The sequence below is a fragment of the Hemibagrus wyckioides genome, linkage group LG01, assembly GCF_019097595.1.
Source record: "Hemibagrus wyckioides isolate EC202008001 linkage group LG01, SWU_Hwy_1.0, whole genome shotgun sequence".
In the NCBI taxonomy this organism is placed as follows: Eukaryota; Metazoa; Chordata; class Actinopteri; order Siluriformes; family Bagridae; genus Hemibagrus; species Hemibagrus wyckioides.
In genome coordinates this window covers 4,696,938-4,709,138 of record NC_080710.1, presented here as the reverse complement: position 1 = coordinate 4,709,138, position 12,201 = coordinate 4,696,938, and the positions used below count along the sequence as shown (strand labels likewise).

Genomic DNA, 12,201 nt, shown 5'->3' with positions numbered 1-12,201 from the left:
CGCTGCTTTGAGGAAGGACGTTCATATGGCATGATGTTGGATATACTGATCATGGAAAGATTAGTTTGCAATTTTTAAAAGAACATAGGTATGGTTGGAAGACTAAACTATTCCAGGATGTAAGAAGCGTTATAGTGACCAATGTCTCATCCAAACAGAGGGATGAATTCCATTCACACACTATACCTACCTTTTCTGGTTTGTCTGAATTCTTCTTGTGTTTTTGGATTTGTTATTTAGTTTTGCACTTCTCAGCCACCATACCCTGGCCTCATTTATCCTTATTTTAACCAAAGTCGTGTTTAAATCTTTGTTTAAACGAAAATGAAATTTTCACAAATCACCAAAAATCATCTCAAGTCGTTTGCATTCGGTGACGCCCACAAAACTCCATAAAAGGCAAATATTCATATCTTAATATTTTTTTTGAAAGCAAAAAAATATAAAGTATGAAAAAAACTCGTGATGATTTCTATAATCTGACTGGAGGTTAAAATTATTCTTCTTAGGCGTGAATTTACAGCATGGCCAAGATCCTAACTTTTATCGGTAGCTTTCTTTATCTGTAATACAAACAAATCTGTTCCTATCCAGGTATTTAAAGGAAGCCTGTTCTGAGTCTTCAGCACAAGGAACGCTGTTTTCTACTGTTCCTACGTGAAGTTTTCTCTCTAATCTGTTGCTTTGTTACCCTACTGTGTTCACCTCTTCTGTGTTCATCCCTTCATTAACTTGCCTGTTTATTCCATACCGGTTCTCCGTCTTGTTTTCCTCCATTACCATGCACATTTCTTCCAGTTTGCTGACATTTTCCCTTTTGATGTTGCCTTCTTGTTCAGTTTTAAACATTAAAACTCTTATTTTGTGCGTCGGTAATGAAGCGTTAAGCCATAAAACACTATTCAAATGAAGCGCACATTAAATATCAAGCACTTTTCAATTTGAACGAAGCATCTTCACGTTACAGAATTTGAACTTAGTTAAGTGTGTGTGTGTGTGTGTGTATTATGTTAATGCAGAATGACGAGGGCCAGCGGCTTTACAACCCAGACCTCTGACTCTGTGTGTGTGTGTGTGTGTGTGAGAGAGAGAGAGAGAGTGAGAAAGAAATTATAAAGACTTCACGCTGGTACTTTGTTCATTTGCATGTTTGAGAGAGGAAGAGCGAGAGCTGAAAGACGATTATTCCGTTTTTCCGTTTGAGCTCCGTACATCTGCAAGATGAACGTGTACAAATGAGAAGCGGCGAGCGCGAGCCTGAGAGAGCGCGAGAACCTCCATAAATCCACCGCTGCGTTCCATCTGCCTCTCGCTTCAGATCAGCCCCACAGCAGAGAAACCGTCCAGCCGCAAACTCTGCTCTGAAAGATTAGTCTCAGTTTCCTTCCTTTCTTTCTTTCTTTCTTTCTTTCTTTCTTTCTTTCTTTCTTTCTTTCTTTCTTTCTTTCTTTCTTTCTTTCTTAAATCATTATATCTTTGTGGAATCTTCCTTTTACAAGTGAACAAGCTTTAATGTTGCAAACGGAAAAAAACACTGTAAATATCTATTGTATCTGATTGCCAAAGGTGTAATATCTAGGTGTAAGGTCTTGTATAAGTGTATGTGTGAGAGAGATCTTGTAAAAAGATTAGATCTGATGGCAGTCATCTGTTTTTAAATCAGGAAGAGAATAGGTCAGTGTGTGTGTGTGTGTGTGTGTCCTGCAGGTTTTGCTGATGCTGTGTGACTGCCATACTGGCCCCGGTCCAGTCATCCAACGCAGTTGTGCCAACTCTGCTGGAAAACACCCTCCAAATGGGAGCTGACGGCTGGTGGGTGCACACACACACACACACACACACACACACACACACACACACTGACCTATTCTCTTATTTTCATGTATGTAGATGGTCTGAGATTCTTGTTCTTGTCCTTGAGTAGACCTCAGCTTTCCGCATGCTGAGATGCTTTTCTTCTCACCACGGCTGAAAAGAGTGATTATATAAGTAACAGTAGACTTCCTGTCAGCTCTAACCGCCTATCCGTTGTCCTCAGGATGCACCAACAACACACCCAACAACAGTCTCTTGACCTGTATGTGCGTTTTCATAGTAGAATCATTTACTAAAGCATAAACGAGCAGCGCGGAACCAAACACCCCATTAAGACTTTCCTTAATAGAGACTTTTTCGTCTCTGCGGGAGAGATGTTCCGCTTATTTAAACCGGCGAACACATTTGTTTTCCGATTTGAAGTCAGTGTGTAGTTGTGGGTTCGTGCGGCTGCGGAATGCGACGTGGCATTTCGCTAATTCGACATGCCACATTTCACCCCTTCAGTCGTAACAGCTACCGCTGGGAGAGGGATATTAAGTCTAAAATGTGGTATTGTGTTTGTGTGTGTGGGGATGGGGGGGTGGGGTGGGGGGTGGCTGGGCTCAAACGACTAGAGATAAATTACTGCAGCAACATCTGGATGCTAAATACGTGATATGAACTTTTTATCCGTTTATTGCTACATTTCATGTTGTGGCTCGAAAGACTCGATCTGGCATGAATCCGGGGAAAGAACTGTTAGCTGTTCCTATGGAAATGACAACGTTTCAGAACGAACAGAATTCCGTCGGACTACGGAACATTACGGAGCACATCGTTTCTTCGCCCGAGTCGCATTCTTGGCCGCTGAAACACTGTGAAATGAAAGCAAAGCTCATTTGCATACAATCTAAGACATTTGGCGTTTATCTGATGGAGCTGACAGCGGTAGACTCAGACAGATAACGCGAGCGACGCCGCTAAGCGAAGCCCCAGATAAAGCAATAATAATTGGTCTTTTTTCTCCCCTAGCAGGTGTCCGGCGCTAGTCCTGGATCTGCCTTTGCGAGATAAGACTGTCCTTATTAAAATAAGAACGCAAATGCCACCCCTGATCTCTTTACGCACTGAAGTGACTCACATTGTCCTCATGGGTAACTACAGATCAGGTCGGGTAATACACCTGGAATTTAAGCAGTGGGGGAGTGGGGGGTATGCCGATTTTTTTTAATGGAGGAGTGCGAGGCTTAAAAGGAGACATGGTTTGTTAATTATTTATTGGCGGCACAAGTGTCCGTAATTTAATCTTCTTTATTATTCATCCCTCATCCCTCGAGCAGATGATTTCTAACACAGCCATCTGTTCACAGTTGTACCGTTCTCAGACAGTATGGAAAACCTCCAGAATTTTTGATATAGTAAAGTTTTCTGTAGGTAACATTTATGAAAGGAGTCTCAGTGTTTCTGTAAAAGTCTTCCAGTTTCATGTTAGCATGAAAAACCTGTCCGATTTGTGTTGCATCACAAATTGTGAAACAGCAACACTCTCCCGTGTCAATCACAAACACCTCAGGGAATCATGGGTATCTGTAAGCTTATGTACACCGATCTGGCCTAAGATTATGAGCACTGAGAGGTGCAGTGAATAAGACTGATGATCTCCTCATCATGGCACCTGTTAGTGGGTGGGATATATCAGGCAGCAAGTGAACACTTTGTCCTCAAAGTTGATGTTAGAAGCAGGAAAAATGGACAAGTGTAAGGATTTGAGCTTTGAGTTTGACGAAGGGCCAAATTGTGATGGCTAGATGACTGGATCAGAGCATCTACAAAACTGCAGCTCTTGTGGGGTGTTCCCGGTCTGCAGTGGTCAGTATCTATCAAAAGTGGTCCAAGGAAGGAACAGTGGTGAACCGGTGACAGGGTCATGGGCGGCCAAGACTCATTGTAGCACGTGGGGAGCGAAGCGCTGACCCGTGTGATCTGATTCAACAGACGAGCTACTGTTGCTCAAACTGCTGAAGACGTTAATGCTGGTTATGATAGAAAGGTGTATATGGGGCTGCATAGCCGCAGACCAGTCAGGATGCTCAGGTGGTCATAATGTTATGCCTGGTTGGTGTATGAGGAACAGGGCAGAATGCGCTTTCCTCCAAGTTTGTTCAGATATACGTCAAATGATCAAACTGAGGAAAAGAATCTCAGCTAGAAAAGCATTAAGTTAGGAGACACTTTAAGCTACTGGAAAATAATCAACGAATTTGGGTGGCACCGAATAGCAACAAAAATTTCAATCTAAATGGATAAAAAATGTTGTCTATTCTTTAATTAATGGAAATTGTAATGACTGGAGTGGAATCCTGGTTGGAGTGGTTTAAGAGGATTAAATTATATATGCTGACATTGTGGAACATTTTATTACTACTTTCAAGCCTACCAACATTAGGATTTTTTATTGTTATAGTTATTTATTTATTTATTAATTTTAACATTTTTATTTTATTTTATTTATTTATTTTATAATGGCTACTGTTTTCTGATTTATTTCTAAATATAGTGTGAAAAACTATCAGTGTCACCGAACTGAAGCATGACTCTAGGTCAAAATTGCTAATAAGACATGAAAGCTGTCAATATGATCGTTATAAGCTTGGTCTCATTTCAAATCCATGCTGATGGGCATCAAAAATTCACACCCGAATATTCCCGTAGGGCTTATCGTACGTCAGTGGTTCAGCATGTTCGAGAAGACGGTTGGGGTTCATTCCTTCTGCTAATCAGATAGATAGATAGAAGTTTCACACTATTTTTAAAAAATTTTTTTTAAAGAAATTTCACAATATCTTAACTCCTGTAAATTGAATTGAGCTTAAATGAAAGTGTTGGGGTTTTTCTCCCTGGTTGTGTTTTCTCACTTAGGCTGATCAAAACAAACTGAATTTCCTTCTAAAAGTAAAAGATTAGGCATCAGATTAGGAGTCCTGACCCCATTTTAAGAAGCGTGGCTCTATTTTATGTAGTTAAGTTTAGAAGGAATGCAAATCTGCGAAGGCCAATACGAAGCTTGAGAGAAATGTTTGTGCATTTGTTTGACGTTTGATGGGACCATTTTCTATCTAAGTCCATATTTCTGAAATGAATCCTCTCTTCTTTATATTTGTATATATTTTTGATCTCTGTTTGATCTCTTTTGATTTCATGCAATTTAGATGCATTTCATCCTTGTTGTCTATCTGTTTAATCAAGCCCTCAAGCCCCTCTCTCTCTATCTTTCTCTCTCTCTCTCTGCTGTTGCATAGTGTTCTAGTCTTAATGCATCTTCTTTCAGAAAGAAGCTTCAGCACACAATGACGGTAAGACCCTTTTTGAGTCATGTCATACTACAAAAAATCTCCATTTATTAGCAAAATTAAAGTCACATCATCAAATACATACAAGAGACATCCGGATCCCTTAAAAACCCCAATCAGGGATGGCTGCATTAAGACATTTTTTTTCTTTCCTCTTATCAGATGGAAAGCTTTCTCTCAATACAAGAACCGCTCACACCTTCTGCACATAATTATCCAACAGTAATTAATGCTGATGATACGCCAAGATATGTGAGGTCACTATGTTTCTATCTCGGAGCGAAGTCCTGATTGGAATTTTAATTCATCTTTTTAATCTCAGAAGCTGTTTGTTATACCATCCATCCTGATTTATTCTTTTTTTTATTATTATTATTACTAGGAAAGCCAATATATACACGTCCGCTTTTTTACAGACTCAATACTGATATTAGTTCAGACTACGCTTTATGGATTAAACACAGGGTTCAGGTTCATTTATTCCACATTGAATTTTGAATCATAAAGTTCCGGTTAACACGAGTAGTAGTTACGCATGACACGTCACGGCAAAATCACGAACAAGACAAGAGACTCGTACAAAGAAGACATCTTGATCAAACGGCTAAATGCATTTTGGTCCAGTCTCAGATTGCCCTATAATAACAACATACCCCATAACCTTAATATTATGATTAGAATCAAAGACTTTACAGTGTTTTGCATTAAGTAGTCATCCATGAACCCCATGAACTTGAAACCTAAATTCGAACCTGAAACTGAAATGGACTTTTGCTTAATTAATCACGATCAATATAGTTTGTGAAGCCCCTGTATTTGTAACTCATATAACTACCCCTTACATCTGTGGTGATCAGAAAAGCATCTAAAATGCACAACATATCAATACTTGATGTAATTATGCTACAAAAAGTCAGGAAAAAGAATGGCCAGACTGGTTCAAGCTGACAGAAAGGCTATGGTAACTCAAATAACCAATCTTTATTGCTGTGGTGAACGTAAAAGCATCCCAGAATGCACATTGAACCTTAAGGCAGATAACCCTAACCCCTAACCTTAACCCTACAACAGCAGAAGACCACAAAAGGTCCACTTTGGTCAGCAAATAATAGGAATCTGAACTAGTGTATGTATTTAATGATCCACTGAAGAGTTTAAGAAGGATTAGTAAACTTGCCCTGTCCCCTTCAAGACACTGAAGCCCCTTTTAGGAAATCACAAACCTGAAGATTGTTTCCGCTAATCGGAGTAAAGGATGAAGCCTGCAAAGGTACTGTATTTGTTGCTGTTTCCACCGTGAGCTTTGCCACCATCCAGCTTGATGAAGATCTCGTCTCCTGGGTCCAGGTGCAGGATCACTGTGTTCGAGGCGTAATCATAGCTCTGATCTTGGTCCTGGGCTATAGCACTTGCCCTCACCTGGATAGAGGAAACATGAGAAACAGACTGAAAACAGGATGTGAGACCAGAAAGTAGGCATGTCATTCACTGTATATGTCATTTCCCTGGATGATGGACATAAAAACAAGGAAACTGTCAAGCTAAGCATGAGTAATATTGTTGAGTCACCCAGAAGCACTGACAGTATATGTGGACTAAGATGGATGAGAATGGACTCATTGTCAGATAAAAACACAGTTTAAAAAGTTGCATATTGTGCTTTTTTCAGTGCTTTTTAAGGTTTTGGTCACCTTACAGCAAAGTCAAGTTTAGCAAATATATATATGTTATATAGTTAAAGGTTGTTAGCTTTCAAAAAGAGTTCTATGTAGAGGGTACTACTTTGAACTGTAGCATGCAGGAACATGGCTTGGCTCAAGCCACTATCATGGGAAGGGTTTGGAGATGTAAAGTGTAATGACTGATAGACACAACTGAATCTTGCTGTGTTCTGCTAAACCACAACCTTTAATCATTCCTCCAGTAGGATAATTGAGAGCATTTTTGGATTTTCAAATTTTAATTTGACATTGCCTGCATTTGACGGTGTGACCAATGGACTATGACAGTGGGTGTCCAATCTTATCTGGAAAGGGCCATCGTGGGTTCAGGTTTTCATAACAATCAAGCAGAAGCAGTTGATCTTGGATTTTGATTCTGATTAGATAGAATGAAAACCTGCACCCACACTGGCCCTTTCCGGACAAGATTGGACACCGCTGGACTATGACCAAGCTTCAAATATAGTCTAGAAAGAGTATTCCCAACTGCTTCTGGGATCATTTATTATAGATACCTGATGATTTAGGGGCAGGTGCTGGCTCCAAGACTAGAGTTTGACCACCAGGTATCTAGTGATCAGCAGCTAGAGTCCAAGGACAATACATGGAGGCTGGAACTGTGTATGAACCATATATGTCCTCTCTTGTCTCTCGCTCAATTGAAGACCAGGTTTACCTGGTCTAAGCTGTATAATGGGATATCCTGGACATGACCACTGAGATGGGGCATGCGGAAGGATTTAGAACCCTATCCAATCCCAGGTAGTCTCAACAGCATGCTAAAGAGGGTACAGTAAGGGCACCACCTCAGTAAGACACCACTCCTTGTGCTATGGTTTCAGTCAATGGCTCACAAGCTAAAGCTGGAGCTAGAGGATCAGATAGTGTGTTGCCCAGGGTCTTTCCAGTTTTCTCAATTTTTAGGACCCCACTCTGCTGCTGAGTGTCTTAGACCTCTGATTCTTTCCCTGTCTCATACCCAGATTCAGTCTCAGTCCTTATCTCATGGCCAGATTAATTCCCAGACCCTGACTCATCCACAGATCCATCCTCATTCTGTGTCTTGTTACCACATTCAGAGTCCCTGTTTCATACCCAGATCTAGTACCCATCCTTGTCTCAGGCTCCAAATTCCTAGCAAGTCCCAGCACCATTGTCCAGTCCCAGTTTTTGTCTCAGACATAGATCTAGTCCCTGTTTGAAGCACATATCCAGTACCAGTCCTTGTCTCAGGCCCCATATTCAGTTCTTACCTAGTGTCCATAGTCAGTCTCATTGCCTTAGGTCAGAAACTAATAATTGTCTCAGGCCCTGATTTAGCTTAATCCATGAAGTCCCTATACCCTATTTTAAACTAAAATCCTGTCCTAGACTTGGCAAAGTCCCAGTTTATGCCTCCAGTCTCAGTCTCATGCTTGAATAATATGAATATGACTATATATCAGCAATTTGAATTTTATTTTAAGGGGTTCTGACCCAACCTATTCAAATGACTAAGACTTGCAGTGAAAATATTTTTAAATAGCTACTCCTAACACATCTTATTAACGTAAGTAAGATGTTGCAGTTGTCAGATAAGACAAACAAATGTTTTTGACTTTTTGGGCTTTTTTACGTGGTAGAAGACTTTGTTTCGTGCATTTACTACAACTGTATTTATGGAGGATTTTGTGTATTTGTGTGTGGACACGCTGTCAGAGCATTGCAACGTCACTGGTTGCGTCTATGTGTGTGTTATGACTGGCCAGATGTGATTGAGAAAGCTACTGATTCAGGATGACATAGTAAAGGAGGCCAGACACACACACACACACACACACACACACAAGTAAAGAAACATATCTTTCACTTCACATCATGCTTGGATGTGTGTCTCATAAAATGTACACTGACATTCAGTGTTTTTTCCCTTTTGAGATATTTTTAAATCTTGCATTTGTTGTAGCACACATGATTCTACTTACCTTTTAAAAAATTCCCTATTTTAAAATGGCAAAGCCTGTTTTATAATTGAATCAAGAAACACTCCAGATAGGTATAATGTGTGTTTAGTTTTGAAGTCTCCTAATTTGCCTATAGATTTGTTGAAAATGCTGAATGCAAACTATTGTTTATTCACAATAATAATTGTTTATTCACACACTCTCTCCTAATTGGTGATGTCCCCTGTCAGTCCCCATGTAGCTGGCCATGGCAGAAGTTGGGAGGTGTTGATGTTTGAGGTGTCTGAGCTGGTGTGTCACAACAATTTGAACCTGCACTGATTGAGATTGAATGTTAAAATATTCTAAGAGAGACTGACAGCAGCTCAGAGGCATCAGATTACACAGTATTTATCTTCCCTGACTTGTGTTTTTTTACTAAATATCCTTGTGAGACTTCTGGTTATATTTTACTTACAGGCTACTAGAAATGCTTAACTGTACCCTAGTAAAAGTAACAACCACCTTCTTACCTGTCCATTTTTCAGAAGATCTGCCCACATGCTGGTGCATGCATCGCCGCCCCTCATCAGTACATTGTAGGTGAAAAAGTATGTACCGGGCACCTTGCACACAAACTTCCCTGTCGCACTGTCGTAATTGTTGCCGATGTTAGTGACAACATCATCAAACCTCAGGATCTCGTAGCCCTCCTGTGGGTTCCTCAGGCCAGCATAGAATGCCACACGTGAACCTGTATTAAAGCTGCCAATGCCATCTACAGCTGTCATGCTTTTTTCCCCTGGTGGCCCCATTGGACCTGGAGGACCAGGCTCTCCGGGTGGTCCTGGTGGTCCAGGAGGTCCAGGTTTTCCTGGTTTTCCTGGCCTGCCGTGGATGTACGTTGGCAACGGCGGGCTCACGCTGTGGTCATTTAGCGGCTCCGCCTCGGCTTGGATGTGTGTTACGGCTGCGTCGCCGTCTGTCGGCGAGCTGATTCCTGTTCCGACGGTGCCTGTCTTGTCCAGGTACGGATCGCAGACCATTCGGCAGGTGCCCAACATTTCGTAGTGACTACTGTCCTCGTTTCCTCCCACTGAGTTCACCAAGACGGGAATGAGTACGACCAAAATGATGAGAAGCATGATTGCGGTGGCGCCCAGCAGAATCTTCCGGGCCGCCAGCGCCAAGTTCTCCCCGTACGCTGGAATGATTAGCAGTGAAGGGCAAAGAAACGGGTAGGAGGTGTACAGTGCCAGAGGGACACCAAAGTCTCTTGAAAGTGTGTGTGTGTGTCTATAAGAGAGAGAGAGACAGAGAGAGAGAGAGAGAGAGAGAGAGAGAGAAAATGCACCAGTCTGGCAGGAGAGCAGAGAAGAGTCCCAGTGTGTATTGAGAAGTCGAGGGAAGGAGATTGAAGGGATGGACAGAAAAGATAACGATGTTTTTATACTCTTTCTCCTGACTCAGTGAGGGCAGGAGAAAGAAGGGGAGGGGGAACGAAGGAGGGGGCTAGGACAATGAGCAAGCGAGGGTGGAAAGGAGGAATAAAAACAGAAGCAGAAGCAGATATACAAAAAAGAAATGAAAAGAAGATCTGTTTAAAAAGTCTAGTTTTGTTTTTAACAATTTGCTGTGGGATTTTAAAGCGGGTTTATGTGTGAGACAATGGTTTTTTAGCTTCGGGCAAAATGAGAATGAGAAGAACAAATAAATAAAAGGTGGAGAACAAAAAAGGTGGAGAGAAGAAACTGGAATTCACATCATCACAGTCCTTACCAGTGAATTAATTAGCAAACTGAAGAATGTAGGTGAGAAAGCTTGTTATCTAACACACACACACACACACGCTCTACTTTACAGACCAATACATAATTCTGTCCGTATGCATTAGCTTGATCCTAGCTGGCAAAGATGACTGGATCCGATGGGACTGAAAATAAAATTGGAATCCCCACACACACAGCTAGGAATCACCAGACATGGTCATTAGCAGAAAATAATACACCAGTAAAAGTGTGGCAGGGCACGAAACTCTGGAATTTTTCCCTGGAATTGAAGCTCATATCTAAGCAAAGACGGTCAGTCATCTATAATTAAAATCGAGGAATGCTAGTGTGTATAAACTTCAATTACCTTCATAATCTTTCATGCAAAGTTTTTTCGTAACTATTAAATGTAAAACCAGTTCATATCTAAATGAATAAAGATGGTATAAAAGATGGACCATGGCATGAGAGGAAATACAGGCATCCTTTGTCGTAAATGATGTGACCTTTTCAGTTCAGATTGTCTCCACAGCTCCACAGTATGACTCAAATTCTTTTACATCCTGCTTAATTAATTCATTATTTTATTTGTCATCGCTATAAGATGCTAGAAAATGAAACTCGTCACTCCTTCTGACTCAAACCTCCTTGCCCTTGGTCCCGGATGATTCTTGCCGTCCTCTGTTTGCTTCCTTGGGTCTGTTTCTCTGTTTGCTCTGTCCATGAGAGCAGAGCGACTTCCTTCAAGCCAGTCAGAGAGCCCAGAGATCTTCATGATCTTCATCCTTGAAGAAAATCTGGGACGGGTGAATCGCGAAGTCATTATTTGTTTTCAGTTGAAACCGGACATAATGTACAGGCAGGGCTTGGGGCAGGGCCAGGGAGAGGGCGTTATGTGTGAGTGTGGACAGTGTGTTTTTTTTCCCATTTTCTTTTTCATTTTCATACACTTCAATGCACAGACCCTAATTACACACAATTACTGTATAGTTTCAGCAGAAAACATAACTGTATCTTTGGAATAAGGCTACTGAATTGCTGGTATTTGGTATTTGTGGCATACAGTCACTAAAGGAAGTCTGGAGCCCTATAAAGAAAGCTGAAGAGCTGAAGTGAAATACACTGAGCCAGACTATAATGAGCTGTGGGCGTTTGTTAGTCTGAAAATATTTGAGACTTATTCTACAGTCTAAGACAAGCCTATGTTGAGAAGTACCTTTAATTGCGAATGTGAATTTCTCACACAGGTATGTTCTAAGCTAAATGAAATCGTATCATCATTATGAAATGCTGCTAAGCTAGAGAAGCACAGTGTTGCATGGTAGCTCAATGAGGCTAAACATACAACCCACCCCCAACAACCCTGACCTCCCCTTCAGGCCCCTCAGGATGCTGCTGTAGATGGTGCATCATCCATCCATCATTGAGCTAGAAGAAACTTCTGTGCTGCAAACTCAAATTTCAGCTCATTCACATGACTGCAAACTAAGAATGGTAGAATATATTATATAATTTTTAAATAATACATATAATTTATAATACAGTCCTGCATGGTGGATGCTTGGACCCCTAAAAGGGAAATATACAAGTAATAGGAAACTCTACAAGTCTGGGTGATGACTGAGTGTTTATATGTTAGTAT

General features: G+C 41.0%; 1 protein-coding gene across 1 annotated transcript; it reads right to left on the bottom strand.

Annotated features, from left to right (window-relative positions):
* Positions 1-5,172: 5,172 nt before the first annotated feature.
* Positions 5,173-10,225, bottom strand: LOC131346274 (C1q-related factor-like). The gene is made up of 2 exons (XM_058379763.1): positions 9,324-10,225; positions 5,173-6,566 (listed from the first exon to the last, which is right to left on the bottom strand). The coding sequence occupies exons 1-2, from the start codon at positions 9,933-9,935 to the stop codon at positions 6,387-6,389; spliced, it is 792 nt and encodes a 263-aa protein (XP_058235746.1). The 5' UTR covers positions 9,936-10,225; the 3' UTR covers positions 5,173-6,386.
* Positions 10,226-12,201: the final 1,976 nt, after the last annotated feature.